The sequence below is a fragment of the Maniola hyperantus genome, chromosome 26 (assembly GCF_902806685.2).
Source record: "Maniola hyperantus chromosome 26, iAphHyp1.2, whole genome shotgun sequence".
Taxonomy (NCBI): Eukaryota; Metazoa; Arthropoda; class Insecta; order Lepidoptera; family Nymphalidae; genus Maniola; species Maniola hyperantus.
This window is the reverse complement of record NC_048561.1, coordinates 5,053,709-5,080,035: the sequence shown is the minus strand read 5'-3', so window position 1 is coordinate 5,080,035 and position 26,327 is coordinate 5,053,709. Positions and strand designations below refer to the sequence as shown.

The 26,327-nt window shown below is 41.2% G+C and overlaps 2 protein-coding genes across 2 annotated transcripts; one reads left to right on the top strand and one right to left on the bottom strand.

Annotated features, from left to right (window-relative positions):
- Nucleotides 1–66: 66 nt before the first annotated feature.
- On the top strand, nucleotides 67–15,549 carry LOC117994118 (uncharacterized). Its single transcript, XM_069507384.1, has 13 exons — nucleotides 67–169; nucleotides 1,391–1,517; nucleotides 3,112–3,242; nucleotides 3,955–4,084; nucleotides 4,690–4,814; nucleotides 5,790–5,898; nucleotides 6,687–6,762; nucleotides 8,111–8,217; nucleotides 9,744–9,870; nucleotides 10,566–10,638; nucleotides 12,775–12,938; nucleotides 14,324–14,488; nucleotides 15,117–15,549. Exons 1-13 carry the CDS (start codon nucleotides 67–69, stop codon nucleotides 15,297–15,299), a joined length of 1,620 nt encoding a protein of 539 aa, XP_069363485.1. The 3' UTR covers nucleotides 15,300–15,549.
- Nucleotides 15,550–18,392: 2,843 nt separating this feature from the next.
- Nucleotides 18,393–23,654, bottom strand: LOC117994117 (zinc finger protein 530-like). The gene is made up of 7 exons (XM_069507348.1): nucleotides 23,415–23,654; nucleotides 22,462–22,948; nucleotides 20,967–21,174; nucleotides 20,622–20,860; nucleotides 20,230–20,550; nucleotides 19,747–19,927; nucleotides 18,393–18,638 (listed from the first exon to the last, which is right to left on the bottom strand). The coding sequence occupies exons 1-7, from the start codon at nucleotides 23,583–23,585 to the stop codon at nucleotides 18,452–18,454; spliced, it is 1,794 nt and encodes a 597-aa protein (XP_069363449.1). The 5' UTR covers nucleotides 23,586–23,654; the 3' UTR covers nucleotides 18,393–18,451.
- Between the last annotated feature and the right edge of the window lie 2,673 nt (nucleotides 23,655–26,327).

Here is a 26,327-nt window from a genome sequence, read left to right as displayed (position 1 = left end):
AATTGTTATTTTAGCATGCCACCCCAAAAGCTGAAGTGTGCCATTTTCCTACCACTACTTGTAATGATGGCCAGTGGCAGGCAGCCTTTTGTGGCAGACAATGTGCCAGACTTAGAAACTTCGAGATGGTTCGCAGATGTATTCGGCCGTCCGTCCACTACCACCGAACGTAAGTACCTATCAGAGGCGTCTCTAGCCCTTGTGGCGCCCGTGTGCAACCAGTACCCTGGCGTCCTCTAGTCTAGTAGGAGCAGGGTCAAAATGGAATACTAACAGTTATATTTTCAAACGGAAATTCGGATGCAAATGGTACAATTTTAAATGATGACGGCGTCGGCCATAACACGAGCGCAGGGTCTTTGAGAGCGCCGGCATCGACGCATCTTTGGAGGTGTCGCATTAGAGGGCGCTCGGCGCCCCCTTAGACCCGGCGCCCGTGTGCGCCGCACACCCTGCACCATAGGAAAAGACGCCTCTGGTACCTATAGTCTGATTTTTAATTCCGTGGAATTCTGACGTTTCTTAAAATGTTACCAGAGATAAAACAATTCGCACAAAGAAGAAAACTTTAAATATTGTGCATAGGTAAATTTAAGTACATAAATCAATTGCCGCATTTAGGTAACATCATCACTTGAGTGGGGTATCATATGAAACGGCTTCACCTGTGAATTCTAAAACAGATTTTTATTTATTTTTATGAATCATACCTATTTTTTGATTTATCGTGCAAAATGTCTAAAAAATACGACTGTACTACGGAACCCTAGGTGCGCGAGCCTGACTCGCACTTGGCCGGTTTTTTAAAATAAAAATAGCGAGCAAACGAGCAGGCGGGTCACCTGATGTTAGGTAATTACTGCCGCCCATTGCAGCACCAGAGGAACCGCCAATGCGTTGAATAACCCCATATTGAAATTAGTGGAAACACCGCTAGAGGAAGTTGGTTCCACAGTTTGCATGTGCATGGAAAAAACTGACACAACGAGTCGAGCGATCACACAAAGCAAAGCAAAATAAGAAGAAGAAGAAGAGAGGCAGCAAATGAACTGTTGCAGTGCTACTGCTGTCGCGTTGCTGTCGCTTCTGCAACTTTTTGCGTAATCATCGGAGAGTATGGTATCGCGCCCGCTGGCCGCCCCACAGGACGCGTCCGCTCCCAGCTGGCAGACTTCGGTTAGGTTTAAAGACTTTATTTTCTCAAAAAAGAACAAAAGTTCACTTACATGAGAACAGTTTTAAACATAAATATAGAAGAAAACATTATTTAAGATACGGTGAATTTATACAATAATAAAACTTATTACCTATATATTTTAAAACTATAGTGTTTGACAATATTTCTTATGGCTTATTTATTATAAGACTTAAGGCTTTATTTAACCCACAGAACCAACGTTGGCTGCACCTCCACTCTGCAGTCCGCGAGGCGGCGGGATAGGCGTATGTGTTATGAACTATCTGTGCCAGAAAGGTCAACATATAATTACCGACGGCGGAGACATCATAGCCCCACGGTCAGTTTGAAGGCTTATATTTATTTTTAAACTAAAATAACAATTTTAGACTTGCCTTTACACAAGTTTAAAAAATTAGAGCCTCAATAGCTCAACGGGTAAAGGAGTGGACTGAAAACCGAAAGGCCGACGAACGGACAACGGTTCAAACCCCGCCCGTTGCACTATTGTCGTACCTACTCCTAGCACAAGCTTGACGCTTAGTTGGAGAGGAAAGGGGAATATTAGTCATTTACCATGGCTAATATTCATTTATATAAAAAATAAAAAAATGTGTTAAAAGTATGCTCCTAAAAAAAGCATATTATACAGTCGAAGATAAAATCTATGTAAATGATAAAAAAAAGCTTAGATTTGACTCGCTTCAGCAATGCACGGGGCTGCAATGGCTTGTATAGTATGGTATAATAACATTGTAAATTGAAAAGTTAAAAGAGCAACCGCCGAGTTTCCTGATGGTTCTTCTCGGTAGGAACGGCATTCCGAACCAGTGGTAAATTAAAACTACCTGACGATTCAAAAGCACTTGTAAAAAGTTTACTTGAATAAAATATATTCTATTCTATTCTAATAAAAAGGTAGGTACAGGATTGTATGAATGCTAATATTAATGTTTTGTATAAATGTTTTTGTATGAAAGGTTAACTAACACTTCAGGTCTTTGACTATACCTACCCATGCAAAAATATCACGTCAATCCGTTGCGACGTGTTTGAAGGACAAACCAACAAACAAGAGCCTCAATAGCTCAACCGGTAAAGGAGTGGACTGAAAACCGAAAGGTCGACGGTTCAAACCCCGCCCGTTGCACTATTGTCGTACCTACTCCTAGCACAAGCCTGACGCTTAGTTGGAGAGGAAAGGGGAATATTAGTCATTTAACATGGCTAATATTCTTTAAAAAAAAAAACCGGCCAAGTGCGAATCAGCCTCGCACACTGAGGGTTCCGTACTACAGTCGTATTTTTTCGACATTTTGCACGATAATTCAAAAACTATGTTGCATAAAAATAAATAAAAATCTGTTTTATAATGCACAGATAAAGCCCTTTCATATGATTCCCCACTTGATGTAGTTATTTTACTTCGAATATTGAAATTATTAATTATTAGTTCATGACCACAATTTAATTTTTTTTGTGTGATCTAACCCTAAATTCACGGTTTTCAGATTTTTCCCCTAAAGCCAGCTATAAGACCCACATACCTGCCAAATTTCATGATTCTAGGTCAACGGGAAGTACCCTGTAGGTTTCTTGACAGACAGACAGACAGACAGGCAACAAAGTTTAAGAGCCTCAATAGCTCAACCGGTATAGGAGTGGACTGAAAACCGAAAGGTCGACGGTTCAAAACCCGCCCGTTGCACTATTGTCGTACCTACTCCTAGCACAAGCTTGACGCTTAATTGGAGAGGAAAGGGGAATATTAGTCATTTAAAAAATGGCTAATATTCTTTCTAAAAAATAAAAAAAAAAAGTGATCCTATAAGGGTCCCGTTTTTCCTTTTGAGGTACGGAACACAAACACTTTCGCATTTCGCACTTTCTGAATTAAAAAAAATATATATATTAAGGGTACTGAATATTTTCAGAGACAGTGATGGCTGCCCACCCCCTCAAGTTTGCTGCCTCTACCACATGTATCAGGTTGCGACAATAACACCCACAACGCCTCGTCCTAGACCCACAATAAGTATGCACATACCAGCTACAAGTGCCGAGGGTGAGTGTTACTTGTTACGTAGTGAACTAGAGCCTCAATAGCTCAACGGTTAAGGATCGGACTGAAGCCCGAAAGGTCGCCGGTTCAAACCCCACCCGTATTGTCGTACCCACTGCTAGCACAAGCTTTTCGCTTAGAACGGGGAATATTAGTCAAAATTTACAGGGCTAAAAAAAAACTAGGCAGATACTATAATATTCCTAATTTTATATCTACCTACTTTTTAGGGTTCCGTACCTCAAATAGAAAAAAGTGCACGCCCGGGATCGAAGCCCAAACCCCTGGACTATCACGGCAGTAATGTCATCAATCATCATCATCAACCGATAGACAACCACTGCTGGACATAGGTCTCTTGTAGGGACTTCCACACGCCACGGTCTTGCGCCGCCTGAATCCAGCGGCTCCCTGCGACTCGTCTGATGTCGTCCGTCCACCTAGGGTGGGAGGGGGGGGATCTTCCAACACTGTACTGTACACCTTTAGATAGCGGTTTTGTAGAGCATTGTCTCTGTCGTTGAGACCGACAAAACGTCATAATATAGGTATGAGTGACAGAGACAACGCTCTACAGCCGAAATGTCATTCTAAAGGCCGATGTACATTACTTTCGGCCGCGTACTGTACACGAACGCATGGTGCAATACCTGCGCGAGACTGCTGACGGGACTATTTAACTGCCGGGAACTATGTTTACAACCTTTCTGATTAGTTCCAGAACGCAAGTCGACTCCACCGTCGCTCTGCAGACTTCAAGATGACGCGATAGGTGTGTGTGTTGCGTACTACCTGTGCAAGAACGGTAAACTTGATACCCAAGGTGGAGGCCTCTTAGAAAGACGGTGAGTTTGTGATTAGTTCCAGAACACAAGTCATCAGTCATCTTGAAGTCTCCCCGTCCCCTTCTAACCTGAGAGGAGACCCGTGCTCTGTAGTGAGCCGGCGAAGGGTTTTTATTTTATTTGGGACATTAAACTATTACATATTAAAACTTAAAAGTACGACTTAAATCTAGCAAAATTGATATGTAATCCACTACACTGTCATTCATGATAGTTGATTGATGATGGTTGATCATGATGATGAATGTATAGGGTCATCATCATGATCAACCCATCACCGGCTCGCTACAGAGCACGGGTCTCCTCTCAGAGTGAGAAGGGTTTTGGCCATAGTCTACCACGCTGGCCATGTGCGGATTGGTAGACTTTACACACCTTTGAGAATATTATGGAGAACTCTCAGGCATACAGGTTTCCTCACGATGTTTCCCTTCACCGATAAAGCAAGTGATTTTTAATTAATTAAAACGCACATAACTCGGAAAAGTTAGCGGTGCGTGCTCGGGATCGAACCCCCGACCTCCAATTAGAAGGCGGACGTCCTAACCACTAGGCTATCACAGCTTATGTCTAGGATAATACAACTGAATTAGCCTTTGTCATAGTTTCAGTACCGTCGACGGTTGTTCAGGCAGTCACGTGTGCTGTCCATTTAACACGCAGGGGGTTACTGACCCCCCACCGGTAGCGACAACCAGACCCCCTACGCCTCCTCCGAAACCTACAACAAGTAAGTATGCACCAGCTACAAGTGCTGAGGGCGACATAAACTACTTTAATCTCGGAAAACGGGAAAGTCAACGAAAACGGGAAGTATCCTTTAGGTTTCTTTACAGACAGGACAGACAGACAGACAAACAGACAACGAAGTGATCTTATAAGGGTTCCTTTTTCCTTTTAAGGTACGGAACACTAAAAAAACCGGCCAAGTGCGAGTCAGGCTAGCGCAACGAGGGTTCCATACTACAGTCGTATTTTTTCAACATTTTACACGATAGTTCAAAAAACATGATGCTATTTTTGAATATACCTACAGGAAAATCCCTTTCATATGATACTCCACTTGATATAGTTATCATACTTCGAAAATTGAAACTATATGTATCTATTAATTTTTAATTCAAGACCACAGTTTCACTTTTTTGTGTGATTAACCACAATTTCACGGTTTCCAGTTTTTTTTGCCTAATATCTGCTATGTGACCTACCTACCTGCCAAATTTCATGATTCTAGGTCACCGGGAAGTACCTACCCTGTAGGTTTCTTTACAGACACGACAGACAGACAGACAAACATACAGACAACGAAGTGATCTTATAAGGGTTCCTTTTTCCTTTTAAGGTACGGAACACAAATTTAAATATCTACTTATTGCTAGCGTTTAAACTACCGTGAGTGATTTCCATTATATAAAATATCTCTCAACGGCTATACTCACGTATTTAGTCGACGTTAGCCCGACTAGTTTTGAACCCATCCGGGGTCCTTTGTCAAAGGAGTCAGTTAAGACTGCGCGCCGCGCGTGCCGCTGCCCGCAGAGCCCGTTGTCTTAACCGCGACGCGTGCGCAAACTGACTCCCTTGACAAAGGACCCGGATGGGTTCGAAACTAGTCGGGCTAACGTCGACTAAATACGTGAGTGTAGCCGTTGAGAGATATTTTATACATACAATCTACTTATTGGTTATTTTTTTCTGGTTACAGGACCGGCGCAACCTGACGTGTGCCTGAAAGATGGTGAGATAGGTCTGTGTGTAACGGCAGACCACTGTGCCACAAGCAAGCTTTTCGGTGGGAACCATATCGCAACCAGGTTAGTCTCAGTGTGGTTTCATACTAAGTACCTATCAACCCTAGTTGTATACCCAAAGGGTGTCAATCGGGACCCTAAGAGCGATCACGCACTCATCCGATCTGACTCCGTGAAAATACGGATATAAAAACCCGGACTGAATTCGGATATTGCATCCTCATTGGAAAGGAAGTGTGAACTCATTGTTTTTTTTTCCCATCGAGTCACACTGTTACTAGTTGCAACTTTTTTATTCAATATTAAGGATTGAGGAGGATATTAATATTAACTCTTGTATACATAATATATTCGGTAATAAATCAAATAATTTTATTTTATATCAATGGTTAACAAATAAACTATTAATAAACTTAAATCTAAAAAAAAAACAACATTAAATTAAAACTAAAATAAATTAAATTAAATCTAAAACGTCATCGAGACCACCGCAGCGAGGCATTGTACCCAAGATGCTGGCAGCATTACCCCTTTGGATGGCCAAACTAATTCTTTGACCAAGGTAGCTGCCAGCTCTCGGGTCCACGGTTGACTCGATAACTCTTTTCGCAATTTCTTCAAAAAGAGCCCCCGGGCCCCCGGGCCCCACGGCCCCAAGGTCTCCACACCAAAAGGCACGAATACGAAGCTCCCATCGAGGTTTTCATATTTGCGCCTCTTGGCCTGTTCGGCGCTGATGGCCGCTGTAATAAATTAAATTATTTTTAAATTTTTAGTGTTTGTGTATCGAAGTCGGTTTTTAATTTTTTTGTAAAAAAAAATTTATACATAAAGATTTTTCTTAGTCTCAGAGGCGTTGACCCCCATTGCCCAGCGCCCCGGCTTTGCTGTCCAAGTGATTTGCTCCAGCCGGATTCCAGTAAAGAAGTATGTATCAATTCAAATGGGATTCCGAGGTGACCTCTAGTAATATAGTAGATAATCTATGGAGGTGACTAAGCGGCTTGATGGCAAGAAAGTAGATTTTTGCTTGAGCCAAGCATTTTAACCGTTTAAAATATTTGCTTGACGCTTGAATCAAGAATTTATAGTAGCCCGCAAGAAATATTGTACATCGACCTTTAGAATGAGATGTCGGCTTTGTAGGGCGTTGTCTCTGTCACTCATATAAAAGGAAAAGGTGACTGACTGACTGACTGACTGATCTATCAACACACAGCTCAAACTACTGGACGGATCGGGCTGAAATTTGGCATGCAGATAGCTATTATGACGTAGGCATCCGCTAAGAAAGGATTTTTAAAAATTCAACCCCTAAGGGGGTGAAATAGGGGTTTGAAATTTCTGTAGTCCACGCGGACGAAGTCGCGAGCATAAGCTAGTATCTGATATGTGACGTTTTATCGGTCTCAACGACCGCGACAGAGACAACACTCTACGATACCGCTATCTCTTTCTAAAGATCGATGTACAATATTTTCTGCCGCGTACTATACGCGCTGACCGTGATTGATGCGATTATATTTTTTGCTCGACGCGACGACGTTCGGACATTGTTTGAGAAATGAGAAAAGTGAATTTTACCACTTTTTACTGGCTCAAGCTGCTTGACGAGCGTATCAAGCTGCTTGTTCAAGCAGAACAAATTTATCGGGGTGCCAGGGCACAACAGCATAGTGGAGTAGGTACTGGCGAGGCTTTTCAGGGTTCTGAACCAAAACAGCAAAAAAGGAATCCTAAGACTTATGCACTGCATCTACATCTAGCCCGAATCCGAGAATTCTTGTCATCATCATCATCATCATCATCATCACCAATCTATCGTTGGCTGCCTACTGAGCACGGGTCTCCGCTTAGAATGAGAAGAGTTTGGCTATATAAGTAAACTTCAACACGCTGGCCAAGTGTGGATTGGCAAACTTCACACACCTTTGAGAACATGTACCTATTATAGGTAGAGTATAAAGGGTCTGCAGTAGCGGCTCAGCGAGTAGAAACTAGGCTCGGTGAGTAAATTCAGTCAACACTTGTTACACACGTAATACGTGAGCGTGACTCAACGGGATTTTTTCCCCTGTTGAGTCACAGTGTTACTCACGGGAGTGTGACCCAACGGGAACAACCCAAGTAGAGGCTCGGCGAGTGAGTATATAACAAAAACATCAAATTAATCGTGGTATCTACCCGTTATCTACATTAAAATATTATGTCGTTATTAAAATTTGTGTGTCTAATGAATAAAATAAATCAAAAATGAAGTAAACTTTTTTTGCAGTCTAGGGAAGTTACAACTACTCCCGTTACGCAGTCGGGCGAGGAGATCGACCCCACGTCCACGTGTGGGACGCGAGACAATGGAGAGACGCCTTGGCTGGTTATCGTGTAAGTAAATATTATAACTTATAAGTATAAACATGGTGTATAAGATTACAACATGGAATTCCTGAAAGGCTGGCAACGCATTGGTGGTTCCTCTGGTACTGCAAATGTTCATGGGCGGCGGTAATCACTTAACATCAGGTGGTCTGCGGCCTGCCTGCTCGTTTGTTTGCAAACATCCAAATAAACGTTCCTCCCAGTGTTGGGGACAACACGCAGAGAAACTTTCTGCTTTTATAAAATGGCAAAGGCTTGGCACGCGCTGGGTCTTAGCCCATAAGCATAAACATTGAAATAAAAAAATTAATTGAGCCCACTAACTTTTGAACAGTGGTTTATGCGAAATCACAATTTAAAATATGTAAAAAATATCTAAGAACATAACATACTAAATTTATGTTAGTATGCATTAGTGATGTAACGAATGTCATATTTTGGACATTTTGCGGATGCGAATGCGAATATTCAGTTTTTGTTTAAATTTGGCGCCATTTGTCTATAGCTTGGTGACTTTCCCATTACCAAATCATAAAGAGAAGACTGATAATGTGATTAGGAGGTTAAGTTACTTTTTATCACATTAAAAAACATAAGAAATTAATGGATTTTGTTTTATTAACCAACTATTACATCAAAAAAATTTTTATATTCGCAAAACATTCGCAGTACCTAATTTCGCCGAATGCGAATGCGAATCCAAATATGCAAAAATATGCGAATATCCGCGAATGCGAATGCGAATATTCGTTACATCATTAGTATGCATATAAAGAACCTCGTTACAAATATGAAATTGTCCAGCAATTTTTAAGGAAATTTCTGGTGTGCCGTAGATAGAGTAATAAAGGTAGATGCAGGAACGTTTGCTTTCTCATTCGCACTAAAAAGAGAGCACAGATAAAGTTACTAATGTGATAAACAGAGACGCAGCTAACCTATTTTTTGTCCCTTATCGTGTAACTGGTTTTTTTCAAGAATACATAGGTACAAGAAGTTATAGAACAAACTTTGAGAATTCGTGGCGTTATTGTATTTCTCATGAGTTATTTACTTGTTTTCACATAAAAAACGTTTAATACAAATATTGTTGATCGGTTAATACAAATATTGTGGCTAATTCCTTTGTACACAATTTCTAAACTAAACTAAAATTACACGTCTAAATCTATTGCTATCCCTTTCATAATGTTGCTTGCGGAAAAGGATATCACTAGTTTTAGACCTGTTAATTTAGTTTAGTTTAGAGATTGTGTACAAGAGAATCGGCCCCAAATGACTAAGTAAACAATGGAAATAATTGTCGTGTTATTCATTGTTACGTCGTGCTATAGCTATCTCATACGCGGTTACACAGTACTTAAATCTACCTATTATTCTATCTACGTGGTGTGCGGACAGAAACGAGCCGATTGACGTTTTTTTTTTTTTAAATAAGTAGGTACTTAATGAAGTGATTTCCGAACAAGTGGGAGAAAATATTAAGTAGGTACTACGTTGTTGAAGCACCATCTTGTATATTTATATCACAGAAAGGATCTATCGAACGTGTCGGAGAGTGGGAACACTTACGCAGGAAGCGTCGGCGGCGGGACCCTCATCCACCCCAGCGTGGTGCTCACCACTGCGCATACGGTGCGAGGGAAAAGAGACCTGCAGGTGACTTACCACAGAGTATAACCTGATGTAACCACAAATTCGCGGTTTTCAGATTTTTTCCCCGAATGTCAGCTATAAGACCTACCTACCTGCCAAATTTCATGATTCTAGGTCAACGGGAAGTACCCTGTACGTTTCTTGACAGACCGACACACAGACAGACAACAAAGTGATCCTATAAGGGTTCCGTTTTTCCTTTTGAGGTACGGAACCCTAAAAATGTGTTCATGAACAAATAATTAGAGCGCGCCAGCCCTATTTCAAGTTCGGCCTAGAGGCGTAGCGCGATTGTAGCTGGGGAAAAATCTGAAAACCGTGAATTTAGGGTTATATCACACAAAAAAAATTAAATTGTGGTCATGAACTAATAATTAGTATTTTCAACTTTCGAACTGAGTGACTATATCAAGTGGGTTATCATATGAAAGGTCTTCACCTGTACATTCTAAAACAGATTTTTATTTATTTTTATGCATCATAGTTTTTGATTTATCGTGCAAAATGTCGAAAAAATACGACTGTAGTACGGAACCCTCATTGCGCGAGCCTGACTCGCACTTGGCCGGTTTTTTTTTTAATTATTTAGAAAATTTCCTTTGATCTAGATCAAAAGCCAGCCTTTGCAAGTTACTTATCTATCTACTTTGGTACCTACTTAATAATATTCTTAATTAAAATAATGTTCATTCATTCAGGTGATCGCCAGGGGAGACGAAACGCAGACACGAGATGTGGACTCAGTGGTGATGCATGAAGACTTCAGCAAAGGTTAGTAGGTAGTGGACCTATGCGACAGGCTGAGATGGCAATCGGGGTGTGAGGCGGGGGGAAGCCCCGCACACCCGCATATCACCCGCGCTCGCCCGCAATGGGTAAGCGCAGACCTGTGCGGGTGGACGGGGGGGACCTTCCCGATTGCCATTTCAACGTGTCGCGTACTATACCTACCTATAATTTGTTTAGGTAAACCTCTAAATGCCTGAATAGTTTTTTTTAAGGTTCCGCCTCAATAGGAAAGAAGGAACCCTTATAGGATCACTTTGTATTCTGTCTGTCTGTTCCCCCGCCTCATATCACGATTTCCTTCTCGACCTGTCGCATACTATACCTGGTGCAAGAGTAGACCCAAAATGGACCGTCTCCTTGTGGTTACATCACAAAAAAAAACTGGCCAAGTGCGAGTCAAGCTCGCGCAATGAGGGTTTCGTACTACAGTCGTATTTTTTCGACATTTTGCACGATAATTCAAAAACTATGATGCATAAAAATAAATGTAAATCTGTTTTAGAATGTACAGGTGGAGATCTTTCATATGATACCCCACTTGATATAGTCACTCACTTTGAAAGTTGAAAATACTAATTATTAGTTCGTGACCACAATTTAATTTTTTTTTGTGTGATCTAACCCTAAATTCAAGGTTTTCAGATTTTTCCCCAAATGTCAGCTATAAGATCTACCTACCTGCCAAATTTCATGATTCTAGGTCAACGGGAAGTACCCTGTAGGTTTCTTGACAGACAGACAGACAGACAACAAAGTGATCCTATAAGGGTTCCGTTTTTCCTTTTGAGATACGGAACCCTAAAAATGTGTTCATGAACAAATAATTAGAACGCGCCAGCCCTATTTCAAGTTCGGCCTAGAGGCGTAGCGCGATTGTAGTTATGTTATTATGTTTAATTGTTAACACATAATAAGTTTTGAAATATTACATAGTATAAATAATTATTGTATGCTATACTTTCCAATCTTGAACTGAAATTGTCCCTTAAAATCGACGACCTCCTATGGCCGGTGCAGCGGCCATCAGCGCCGAACAGGCCAAGAGGCGCAAATATGAAAACCTCGATGGGAGCTTCGTATTCGTGCCTTTTGGTGTGGAGACCTTGGGGCCGTGGGGCCCGGGGGCTCGAGCTCTTTTTGAAGAAATTGCGAAAAGAGTTATCGAGTCAACCGGGGACCCGAGAGCTGGCAGCTACCTTGGCCAAAGAATTAGTTTGGCCATCCAAAGGGGTAATGCTGCCAGCATCTTGGGTACAATGCGTCGCTGCGGTGGTCTCGATGAGGTTATAGATTTAATTTAATTTATTTTAGTTTTAATTTAATGTTTTTTTTTATATTTAAGTTTAGATTTATTTGAGCCTATAATTATTTCAATTCAATGGTCAAGTTTTATTACCTACTTAAAATAACTATGTATCGAAGTTTAGAATGACGTAATATTATGATTTATATATAATGTACAAATGTTATATTTTGCAATGCCCTGACGGGGCTTCATGTTGTATTATTGTAATTTTATATAATGTTATGATGTAAGACATGAATGCAACTAAATAAATAAAGAAAGAATAGTTACTTATGGCTCGCAAGTACCAAATAGGCGCGAAATACTTGACTTGTGCTTTCTTCATAAAATATTACGAAATAAAGTTAACCTTCTCAATTGAATATCCTTATCTGTTCCACATAGACACTTCCGTAGTTTTATATCCCCAAATATCTTCCATATACCTTTCACCAAATCTCATCTAGGAAATCAAGCCCCAATTATGCGTATATGTGCAAAATTTAACAAAATATCAAAAAATATACCTATTTATGACTCAGCTACTGCATTCAAAAAAAAGCTCTTATCATTTTACTGTGGGTTCATCTCCTAAGTAACTTAGTTATTTGTTTAGTTAAGTAGTTAGTTAAGTTCTTTTTATTTGTCTAGATATTTTGCAAATGCTGTGTACACATTTTATAGATAAATTTATCAGCCTGTGTTTGTCTATAAGTGTCGTAGTTTGTGTTAAATTAATGTATTGTGTGTGTTCCTAATAAATAAAATAAAAATAAAAGAGTGAAACAAGCTTGTACCTACTCCTATTTTATTAATCTAGGCATGTATTTCAGCCAATCTACGCAACGACATCGCGCTTCTTTTCCTGTTTGAGCCGATGCGACTGTCGCGTCGCGTCAGAGTCGCGTGCCTGTCGGTCGCCGCCGCAACCGCGCCTGCGCGCTGCGAGGCGATCGAGTGGGCCCACAGTTCACCGGAGCAGAAAGCCATTGCAACGGTAACATTCTCCGCCTTGTTCTCTCCTACATAGGGTCATGGCCCCATGGCCCCACCAACTTCGCGGTTATAAGGGCCGAAACGCGGGAGCCGTGGTGGGAGTTGTGGTGCCGCCAGACGCTTGCGGCAAACTTATAGCATACATCGACAAACACAGAGTATAACGCGTAAAATTTAACTCCTCATCCGCCATTTTAACTTTTTGTGTCAAATGTCGTGTCAAAAGTACGATTTTAGTCCATATTTTAAAGGTGAACCAGCGGGGCGATTGTCTAAAACCTGCATCAATCATTATTACAATCTCAATTGTTCTGATTGGCTGAATTTGTGCGATTCTTGTTGCAACAATGCATTGTGGCCAATAGTGAGCGAGCATTAACCAATCAGACATGATTGCTATCGTGACATTGTAGCTGTCAAACAACCGCGGTAGAGCCACTGAACCTACTTTTGACATGACAGTCATATCCATAGAGTTAAAATGGTCCAGTGGGTCCATTATAATAATTATCATAATGTTCTATTTTTTCATATCTCTGGCACACAGTGCGACAAGGCTCTCTTGGCACTTGAATGACATTGACAGGGGGGCCCCTCCACCTCCCATGTCCCCACCAACCTCGCGGTTATATGGGCCAAATCGCGGGAGGGCGCCCGTTCGGTACTTGCTCTTGGCATATTCCCGGGACGCCTTCTTGACTCCCTACAAATTCTTTCTATCCTTTCCTGGCCCTTTGAGTCTTTCTCCCCTTTCTGGGGCAGACGTGCACGAAAATACAGATAGGGTCAATGGGGTCTTCTCCGTTTGGTCTCGGCCAAGACCCACGGGTCGTACGGGTGGTGCCACGAGGCGTAGCGTCCTAGCCCGGCTGTATATGCCCTTATACGCGCTTTTCCATACCAATCGTGTTATAAGTCCCGCTAATTGCAAATGTGCGTGGTCGCCATTTTAGTGACGTCAGCACTAGACTGAAGTTTCGAGCTGATGGTATATTTTTATTTCGGCTGACGTCAAAATGACGTCATTTCGATGTCAATGCGACATGGTTCCAGCACAATAGCAGTTTGGGGGACTTATACCTACGCCTATTATTTTATTATTTGTTGATCTAAAACTAAGCTAGATATGGATTTTTCTTTTTATCATCTACCCGCCAAAACAATAAATACCTAGGTACCTATGGTAAAATTATTCGCAACATTTTTTTTAATCCAAAACTTAAGGCAACTTCATGCTTAAATAACCCCCATGTAAGAAACTACAAAATTGAAAAAATATTGGTTTATGGCAAACTTTACTTAATTATAAATTTAAACGTTCTCAGTTAAGTTTGTTAAAAAATATACTTAACCTAATTAATTTGCATATTTTATTTATTCAAACAGATCGATGTTCCACTACTGATTCATCAAGATTGTCAGTCCAAATTCCGCAGAACCCGCTTGGGATGGTTCTTCGAACTGAACGAGTCATTCATGTGCGCCGGCGGAGAACGAGCCACGATCCGCTGCAAGGGAGATGGGGGATTCCCCCTCATTTGTCCTGACGAGGTGAGATATGTAGCTATAGTACAGTATCAATATTAATTTCACACTCCTACCTTATCCGAAGGGGATAAGACCCGGTTTCCAGTTAAGCGAAGCGAAGAGATGTGTTTAGCTGACCATAGAAGACGTTAGAAAATGATAATGCCATCTTTTAATTTGATTTGTCGACTGAACACATAGGTTATCTCTTCGCTTCGCTTAGGTGATAACTTTGACTACCTCCCTGGCGCAGTGGTAAGCACTGTGGTCTTATTAGTGGGAGATTCCGGGCTCGATTCCTGGCAGGGGTTTGGAATTTCATAATTTCTGGTCTGGTCTGGTGGGAGGCTTCGGCCGGCTAGTTACCACCCTACTGGCAAAGCCGTGCCGCCAAGCGATTTAGCGTTCCGGTCCGATGCCGTGTAGAAACCAAAGAGGCATGGGTTTAATAAAAACTGCCATACCCCATCCAGGTTAGCCCGCTTCAATCTTAGACTGCATCATCACTTACCACCAGGTGAGATTGCAGTCCAGGGCTAACTTGTATCTAAAAAAAAACTGAGCCTAATGCCCACAAATAGGCAGCGGATGTCGTAACCATTAGGCTATCACGGCTCTTACGATCAGGTCACATGTATGAACTTGTTTTCAGAACGGCAGCCGCTTCGTCCAGTTCGGCGTGACCGCATGGGACATAGACTGCGGTCGCCATGGCAACCCCATCGCCTACGTCCGCGTCGCACACTTCCGCGGCTGGATCGACCGCAACATGCTGCTGAAGGGCCTCAGCACTAACACCTACGACTATAATAATCAAGAACCTTACTACAATTAAAGTGTGAAATGCCCTCGTATACGTTTGTTCCCATTGAGTCACACTTGTGACGCAAGAGGAATTTTATTTTCCCTATGAGTCACATTTGGTTGCAAGTGTGACTGAACGTGAAAAATATTTTTCATCACACCTAAGAAATCAGGACAACAGCCGTTTCGTCCAGTTCGGCATAGACTGCGGTCGCCATGGCAACCCCACCGCCTACGTCAGCGTCGCACACTTCTGCCACACGAGTAGATATTATAGACCAGAGGGGAAGCTTCACACTAGCTCACGCACACCACGACGTGTCACGGACGCTCCGTTTGCGCCCAGTTCGATGGCAAACGGAGCGTCCGTGACACGTCGTAGTGTGCGTGAGCTGCGCTAGAGTGAGTGAACCTGCCGCTAGTATGAAGCTTCCCCTCTGGTCTATATATCTACTTGTGTGCTTCCGCGGCTGGATCAACCGCAACATGCTACTGAAGGGCCTCAGTACTAACAAATTACAAAAAATGGCTATTATGGTTATATATACCCTCTATTAACATACGGCGTTATATTCTGGGGAAACTCTGTAAATGTCCACCGTTATTCTACAAAAAAAATGTTTAAGAATTATTTATAACATAAAATCTGATCAATCTGTTAGAAATGTATTTATAGATAAAAAGTATCTTACCTTATCTTGTATATATATTTTGGAACTATGCATATTTATTAGAAACAACACTGAGTATTTTGTGGGAAATAACACAAAAAGAGACAACTTGCGTACAAAATATAAATACAACGTAATTGTACCCCAAAATAACTGCTACACTTTCTCAAAAAGCGCATTTGCATTTGGTGTTAAAATTTTTAATCATTTACCACTCAATATTAAAAAAACAGAAGGCAATATGTTTAAAAATAAATTAAGAAATTGGTTAATTAGTAAAGCCTTTTATAATATTAATGAGTATTTTTATGAAAATTATTGATGTAAGTATACCTAGTATGTAAGTACCTAGGTAGTGTTTATTAGTTTAGTAAACAAAATAGTTAAAAATTGTAATATTTAAAAAATATTGTATGTAACCAGTATTGCACGCCACAAAGTGGTAAACTGTTAGAACTTTATAACAAGTATAACACCTAATGTACCTACACAGTTAATGCAATAAAATTTATTCTATTCTATTCTAACACTTACGATTCATCATCATCATGATCCCATCGCCGGCTCACCTCTCAGAGTGAGAAGGGTTTTAACCATAGTCTACCAGGCTGGCCATGTGCGGATTGGTAGACACGATTATAATCCTAATATCCTAATCCTAACTTCACTAAACTAAAATGGCGGCCATGCGCATTAGCAATTTGCCGGACTTATAAAGCCTTCAGAATTTTGTGGTTCCGCCAGACGCTTGCGGCAAACTTACAACAAGCATCGACAAACAGAGAGAGAAAACGCGTAAAATTTAACTCCCCTTTTTTTTTTTGATAGAGATAGCGAGCAAACGAACAGGCGGGTCATCTGATGTTAAGTGGTTACCGCCGCCCATGAACATTTGCAGCACCAGAAGAACCGCCGATGCGTTGCCGGCCTTCATCATCATGCGCCATTTTAACTTTGTGTCAAATTTCATGTGAAAAGTACGATTTTAGGCCATATTTTTAAGGCGAACCCGTACTTTTGAATGACAGTTGATCCATAGAGTTAAAATGGCGTGTGAGGAGTCATTTTGCACGGATTATACTTTTATGCACAGTGACGTCGATTACGCACTGCACTTCCGTCATCCGTGAGAATACCAGCGACTATCTACGACACATGTCACAAGCTCCCATACGAAACGTAACGGCCCGTTCACACAATATGACGGCACGATAAAAAAGCTTGGATTTGACTCGCTCCAGCAATGCACGGGGCTGCAATGGCTTGTATAGCCATTGCAGCCCCGTGTATAATAACATTGTAATAATAACATTGTAAATTGAAAAATTAAAAAGAGCAACCGCCGAGTTTCTTGCTGGTTCTTCTCGGTAGGAACGGCATTCCGAATCAGTGGTAAATTAAAACTACCTGACTATTCATAAGCACTTTTAAAAAGTTTACATGAATAAAAAAAACATTCTATTCTATTCATGGGAGTCCGTTTTACTGGTACGTTTTTAACGGATACGTCATAAAATGCTCTGTTCACACATAGGCACCGTATAACGTTCAACGGATCCGTCATTACTGGATGCGATGTGTGAACAGAAAATATACCGCCGCTATTCTACAAGGATGGACGCTGTCATGTTGTACCTATTGGTAATATCCTCGGAGAAGGAAGATTCGAAGTTATTGGCAGCATCCACTTATGGCCCAAAGATCTAGAGAGGGTGCTTACAGTTTACTTATGAGTCAGTTACGACGTGATGAATCGAAATTTTTCACTCCCCCTCCTACACCCCGCACACACAGTAGGTATCTATCCGTTAAAATTCTACGTATTTCCGTTCCGTCCGTCCAGTATTCGATGACAAAACGGAATGTCATTTTTTTACGGAACGATATTTTTTACTGTATACAGAATACTGTGCCATGTGTGAAGTCGCTCATACAACTACATACGCCATCGACGAAAAAAAAACGTACACGATAAAACGGAACAGTAAACGGAGACACGTTTGGACAACCTCCCTGGCGCAGTGGTAAGCGATGTGGTCTTATTAGAGGGAGGTCCCGGGTTCGATTCCTGGCAGGGATTTGGAATTTAATAATTTCTAAATTTCTGGTCTGGTCTGGTGGGAGGCCTCGGCCGTGGCTAGTTACCACCCTACCGGCAAAGCCGTGCTGCCAAGCGATTTAGCGTTCCGGTACGATGCCGTGTAGAAACCGAAGGTGTATGGGTTTGATAAAAACTGCCATACTCCTTCCAGGTTAGCCCGCTCCCACCTTAGACTGCATCGTCACTTACCATCAGGTGAGATTGCAGTCAAGGGCTAACTTGTATCTGAATAAAAAATAAAAAAAATGTGTGAACCGGCCGTAACGGAACGTATTTTCACGGACTCGGATCGGATGAGTGCGTAACCGCCGTTACTGTTACCTAGGTTGAATAAAAGATGAAACATTTAAAAAATATTTTAATTAAGTACAGTTTGAAATAATTTATAATCAATTTTTATATTATCAATAGCTAAATATGATTAATGCGCAAGCGCCGCACCGCGTCAGCCGCATCAGGCGCGAGCGAGTCGCCGGTAGCGCCGACGCGGACGCGGCCGGGTCGCTGCGCAGGTATAGTGATGCCGTGCTGCTTCAGAAGGTGCTTCTTCCAGTGGCAGCGACGCGTGAACGCGCTGTGGCAGACTTCGCATTCGAAGCTGAAAAAAAAATTCATGTACAGTCAAAGGCCAAAACTCGTTTAGCACCGTAGACTGAGTAAAAAATCTAGACAAAGGAACTTTTGCTTTCTCATTCACACTAAAAAGAGAACACAAAGTTACTAATGTGATAAACAGAGACGCAGCTAACCTTTTTTGTCCCTTATCGTGTAACCGGCTTTTTTCAAAGACTACAACTTTAGTTGCAAAACAAACTTTGAGAATTCGTGGCGTCATTGTATTTCTCATTAGTTATTTACTTGTTTTCACATAAAAAACGTTTAATACAAATATTGTTGAGCGGTTTATACAAATATTGACTACTAAACAATGGTAATTGTCGTGTTATTCATCGTTACGTCGTGCTATCGCTATCTCAGACGCGGTTACACAGTACTTTAGTCTAGCTTTTTTACTCAGTCTACGTTTAGCACCTTAATGATCGAATTCGCTTGCACTGCACGACACGGTTGTGCGCACATCTGAGTGTTTGTGTGAAAAATGTCATAAGTGCGACTGGTTTTTGATGCAATAGTTTTGCGGAATTGCTACTCGAATTCTGAGGTCGACCGTACATAAATCAAATTGCATGTATCGTATTCGCATTGAGGCCCTCAAGAAATTACACACGTAACGCTCGTGCATGTTACGCGAGCAATCACGTATGTTACATTAGTAATATGACAATTTGCTTGCTGCCAGTGATGACATGGATCCGAGACATGGTCGTTAACTATGGGCCTCACAAGAAAGCTCGGAGACGTGCCGCCGCATGTGCGTTCGGTCGTAGAACATTTTCCCGCAGACGTCACACGCGTAACGCTCGCGTATGTTACATCAGAGTAATGTGTCACACGCACCGTTTGATGTCGCTGTGCGAGTCGACGTGCCGCCGCAGGTGCGTTCGGTCGTAGAACATTTTCCCGCAGACGTCACACGCGTAACGCTCGCGTATGTTACATCAGAGTAATGTGTCACACGCACCGTTTGATGTCGCTGTGCGAGTCGACGTGCCGCCGCAGGTGCGTTCGGTCGTAGAACATTTTCCCGCAGACGTCACACGCGTAACGCTCGCGTATGTTACATCAGAGTAATGTGTCACACGCACCGTTTGATGTCGCTGTGCGAGTCGACGTGCCGCCGCAGGTGCGTTCGGTCGTAGAACATTTTCCCGCAGACGTCACACGCGTAACGTAACACACGCTCGTGTACCACACGCTCGTGTTCGCGCAGATTCGACACGGTGTAGTAGTTGTTGGGACACTGCGAGCATTGGTACTGCTTTATGCCTGTAACGAATTGTTAAACGAATGAGTCGGAGATTGCAGTGAATTTCTTTCTCACTGTACTTTACTAAGATTACAATCTAGCTCATGAGTGAAACTAATCCATACTGATCTATCTGTTAGCTTTTCACGACGCATCCGTGGGACCGATTTTGACAAAATTTGGCGGATAGCTTGCATCCCGAGGAAGCTTACTTTTTATCCCGGAAAATCAACAAGTTCACACGATGGTATCTGATGTGCGAGGAGTACGCGCCGCGACTCGCGAACAGCTTGCCGCACACCTGGAATACAGATGGGCTTACCGGTGTGTATGAGCAGATGTTTGACCAGGTCCCACCTGTAGCTGCTGCGGTAGTCGCAGTGCTCACAGAAGAAGGAGGGCGGGAGATGGTATCTGATGTGCGAGGAGTACGCGCCGCGACTCGCGAACAGCTTGCCGCACACCTGGAATACAGATGGGCTTACCGGTGTGTATGAGCAGATGTTTGACCAGGTCCCACCTGTAGCTGCTGCGGTAGTCGCAGTGCTCACAGAAGAAGGAGGGCGGGAGATGGTATCTGATGTGCGAGGAGTACGCGCCGCGACTCGCGAACAGCTTGCCGCACACCTGGAATACAGATGGGCTCACCGGTGTGTATGAGCAGATGTTTGACCAGGTCCCACCTGTAGCTGCTGCGGTAGTCGCAGTGCTCACAGAAGAAGGAGGGCGGGAGATGGTATCTGATGTGCGAGGAGTACGCGCCGCGACTCGCGAACAGCTTGCCGCACACCTGGAATACAGATGGGCTCACCGGTGTGTATGAGCAGATGTTTGACCAGGTCCCACCTGTAGCTGCTGCGGTAGTCGCAGTGCTCACAGAAGAAGGAGGGCGGGAGATGGTATCTGAAGTGAGAGGAGTACGCGCCGCGACTCGCGAACAGCTTGCCGCACACCTGGAATACAGATGGGCTATACTTGCTAAACTGTATTGCACTGTACCAACCTTATAAGGGTTTTCTCCTTCTGAGGTACAGAACCCTATAAAAAGCAATATCAAACCTCGCATATGGCAGACCAGGTTTCCTTGTGCACTGTGTCTCTGTGCTCATCCGAGTCTTTCTTGCAAGTGAACTTGATTTGGCACGTCTCACAGAAGAGCTGGAAGTATTTGAACTTCCTCCTGCGTTTCGGTGTTTCAGTCTTCTTCCTGTACGGTCCACGTTTTTTTCCATCGTTCTTAATATTTCCAATAGATTCTTTATTAAATCTGTAAAATCACTTTTCAGTTTTCATGTAGGTAAAAATTGTACTAATACGAGTTTGTAAAAATACGCATTGCACTATTGTCGTACCTACTGAAATATATATTTTACTAGCTGCCCCGGCAAACTTCGTACCGCCTAACAGTCGATTCTTTTCCAGGAATTTTAAAAAAAATTCTCTCCATAAGAACCACATCCTCGTACTTCAAGGAATATTATAAAAAAAGAATTTTTGTCATTGTACCGCAATCGAAATGACAGCTACAATGTCACGATCGCAATCACCTCCGATTGGTTGACGCTCGTTCACTATCGGCCACAATGCATTGTTGCAACAAGAATTGCACAAATTCACATTATTACAATCGCAATTGTTGCGATTGTAATAATGTGAATGACTGATGCAGGTTTTATGAAACCAACCTGCTATTGCGGGATAAAGAGATTCCTTCACTGAATTTCCTTACCTAGGTTTAGCCGTCCGTCTTGGTCTATCAATACAACTGTTCCCTTCCAAACTGTTGATTATTTCCTTTGATACATTCTCCGTGCTTCCTTCATACTCACACTCAATCTCCTCTTTTATAATGGCATTTACACCTATTAACAAAATAAACTACTACAGTTTTTATTAAGTTAAAGTTGTGTGGCGAGGGTTCTGTACAATTAATATTATGTTAATAAAGAGATATACCATATTTTTTTTGAGACTACAGACTTCAATAAAATACGACTGTAATACGGAACCCTCGGTGCCTCAACCTGATTCGCACTTGGCCGGTTTTTTTTAATAGAAAAATTAAGGATTATTTCTTAAACAACTTTTAAGTTTTAGCGTTTAAACTATCGTGAGTGATTTTCATTATACATGTATGACAACGCGGCTTTACTCACGTGTTAAGTCGACGTTAGCCAGACTAGTTTCGAACCCACCCGGGGTACTTTTTCACATTCACAGGGACTCAGTTCGCGCATACGTCACGGTTTAAACAGTCTCTTAATATACGGAAGTCTCATAGAAATGCTACCAAAAAAAACTATTTTGAGTAGTTTTTTTGTAGCATTTCTAATCCATACTAATATTATAAATGTGGAAAATGTATCTGTCTGTCTGTCTGCCTGCTAGCTTTTCACGGCCCATCAGTTAAACAGTTTTTGATGAAATTAAGTAATTACATCCCCGGGAAGGTCATAGGCTACTTTTTATCCCGGAAAATCAAAGATTTCTAAAAACTTAAATCCACGCGGACGAAGTCGCGGGCATCAGCTAGTTTTAACTATTTAATACAAACCATTATCCTGATCACTAACATCATTTAATACATTATCACTATTATCATTTATTTTGTCTCCATTAAAGTTTTCCTTGAAATAATCATTATCTAAATATTTTTCATTTAATTTATCTTCAGAATGGTCATTTGTAACACAATTTTCGTTAAAATTGTCATTAGAACGGTCTCCTTTAACACGATTTTCATTAAAATTGTCTTTTTTTATACAATTTTCATTTAAATTGTCTTTTTTTAAACAATCTCCATTAAAATTGTTATTAGACTGGTCTTGTTTGAGCCAACCGTCGTTAAGGTAGTCTTCATTGCTATTGTTATTTACAATTTTGCTAGCGTCATGGGTCTGTTCAGTTTTTATGTTACTTTCCAATACATTTCGACAGATCTGCTCAGTGAGTAGGCACAGTTTTTTGAACTTATGGGCCACTGTTAGGCTGGTCTGGCAGCTTTTGCATATTTTTGTAGGTAGACCATCTTCGTTTTTTATCTGTAAAAGTATTCAAAATACTTATGTTACTTGATGATTATTTTAAATTATTATTATTTTTTAACTAGCTGATGCCCGCACTTCGTTGGCATGTATTTAGGTTTTTAAAAATACCGTGGGAACTCTTTTATTTTCCGGGATAAAAAGTAGCCTATGTCACTCTCCAGGTCTTAAACTATGCAAAAAATCACGTTGATCTGTTGCTCCGGTGCGACGTGATTGAAGGACAAACCAACAATCCAACAAACAAACACACTTTCGCATTTATAATAAGGGTACTGACATAAAACAAATCAGCTTTGGTAAGTTTTGAGTCTGCAAAAGTCGGCTAGTTGATGGAATAAACTTTTTTAGTATTTTTCGACAAGTTACAATAATTGTACATTTTTTACACACATTTACTTTTGCTAGGAGGAACTGAGTGCTATAGACACTGTTTTTTGTAAAGAGATCATGAAAATGTTACCTTTATTCCAGTACAGTATTCAATTTTAGTTAACAGCGTTCTAGCGAATATATTACTCATTTTGTCGTTTGGAGTTAAACAAATTCTGCAAGACTCCGAATTAAATTCTTTGTCTACGTCCATTGGCGCACGTTTTGTATTCATTTTGAACTTTTTCTTTAATTTATCCATTGGTATAAAACTACCGTACTTTGCTTTATTTAATTAAAATTATTTTGTTTACAACTATGTAAATAAAATAAAATGCAAATAAGTTATTAGATTAGTCTGTCGTCTGTGACCACAGACCAATAACATCTGTGACCACAAGTCCACTTTTTTTTTTACGGCCCTGGATGTCAGTTTTAAGGCCTTCACAAGTCACGAATACTTCCACATAAAAGAAAGAGCCATGAAAGAGCATATAATCACGATTCACGACGCACGATTACTATACCTAGGTTCATGGTTCGTGTCATTACGTTTTAGAGTCACAGAGAATAAATTTTCCATGTGATTTATGATTTATCATTCTGTGGTATGTGGATGCTGTGGTGTCCATTTCAAGGTATCCATGCATAAAAAAAATTTGCTACAGTGCGACAAGGCTATCTTGGCGCGTGGCGAAAATCGGAACTAACCTTGCCGTTAAATGTTCCCGTGGTGTTCCCCATCCAAGGTGTTCCCTTTGTTCTTGTTTGAATATTCCGGAATATTCTACGCCTTTGTTCTCCAACAGCGCCCCTCTGTCCTTGAATTTATAGCCTATGTTAGTCGGATAATGGAGGTAGTTATTTAATGGTGAAAGAATAATCAAAATCAGTATTTTCCGAGTTTATCTATAACAAACAAACAAACAGACGAACAGACAGACTCGGGTAAGCAGGCAGCAGTCGATCCGTTTCTCCATTGCGGTGTGATTGAAGCACAAACTAACAACAGCACATTTTCGCATACCTATACACAATATACATATTTATAACATTAATATAATTTTATATTAATATGTCTTCTTGTAAGCATAATATCGCTTTATTTAAACTGGTTTTGTAATCTTAGTTGTAGTTGTTTGACCGCGTCCTTATTCTGGCTAAAGCTAACTATATTGTATTTTTATTTAACTTTGTTTTTACCCGAGTGTAGCGAAGTCCAAAAGGAGGGTTATTGTTCGGCCTCAGGTATTTATATATGTCCGTTCCTATGTCGGCTCGTAACTACTCAACGGCTAAACCAATTTTGATAAATGTTCTGGGCTGGTTTCCGCACTTAAACGTTTCCGTCTGTTGTGCGTGCATTGCCCCTTCCCGCTGAAGTCTTCGCTCCAGCCATCCAAGCTCGCTCCAGAAGCTGAGTAGACCGCCCAGGTTGCGAAGGGCTTCATGGAGTAAGGTTGATGAACCCAAATGGCGCTCGCGTCGTTCTGCCACGCACTCTAGGAGGAATGAGAAAAATCTCAAAGTTGCCCCAAAATACGCATTTTGAACACGACCATTAGGAGAAAAACCATTTTTATTCGATTGATATATAAAACCACTTTCAAAAATATTTCGTGCAGCTAGCTGATGCCCGCGACTTCGTACGCGTGGATTTAGGTTTTTAAAAAATCCCGTTGGAACTCTTTGGATTCCCGGGATAAAAGGTAGCCTATGTCACTCTCCTCTTTAACTACACCCATGCAGAAAATCACGTCTATCCGTTGCTCCGTTGCGGCGTGATTGATGGACAAAACAAACACACTTACGCATTTAATAAGGGTACTGATTTACGTTTAACCACTTTAACGTAAATAATACAGTTATAAGGGATCATCCCTAAAACATTAATTGCTCTTCTATCGAGAATAGAATATATTATTTTTATTCAAGTAGACTTATTAAAAGTGCTTTTGAATCGTTAACTAGTTTAATTTACCACTGGTTCGGAATGCCGTTCCTACCGAGAAGAACCAGCAAGAAGCTCGGCGGTTGCTCTTTCAAGTGATCAATTTACAATATTATTATACCATACTGTACAAGCAATTGCAGCCCCGTGCATTGCTGGAGCGAGTCAAATCCAAGCTTTCTTATCATCGAGAGTCGTTGTATTTTTGTCACAGAATAAGGCAGTCACAACGTTCGACCCCGGACTTCGCATGAGGAAAATCGTAAATTAAACAAGTCAAGTTGACCACAAACACATATATCTGCTCACAAGTGATCCGTCCGCCACTCAGTGAGGTTGTGTTTGTTTAACCACTATATTGTTATGTTCTAAAGTATTTAAAAAAATATATAGTTCGCTCGTCTGGGTGTCCGCGCATCGAACAAGGTATGTGTCTGGTTTTTTTGCATTTATTTTGCTTGATTTTATGCCTTTTTAGGCTTCCGTAGTTTACTTTACGTTTACAAGGAACCCTAATAGTTTCGCCATGTCCGTCCGTCTGTCCGTCCGTCCGTCCTCGGTTAATCTCAGACTAGTGCTAGAAATTTGTAATATGGCATGGATATAAATATTAATCACGCCGACAAATTGGTGAAATAAAATTGTGATAAATATTGTTTTAGGGTAGCTCCCCTACCTGTAAAGTGGGGATGATTTTTTTTTCTCGTCTATCCCATAGTGTGTGATTAAAATACTGTGGGTGTGGGAACATCAAAAAAACATGAAAATGCAATTCTAACTTGATAAATGACGGACTTTCATTACACGTTTTAATTAAACATTGGTTTAACTACTAAATTGTTATACGTTCTAAAGTATTTAAATTAATAAAAAAAATAGTTCGCTCGTCGGGGTTTCCACGCATCTAACAAGGTATGTGCCTGATTTTTTTGCATTTATTTTATGTCTTGTTAAAGCTGGAATAACAGGATAATTTACCTACTACTTAACCCGATCCGGCTTCACTCGAGGTACAATTTAAGTATTTTGAAAATCAAAGGGGGTGGAATCCTC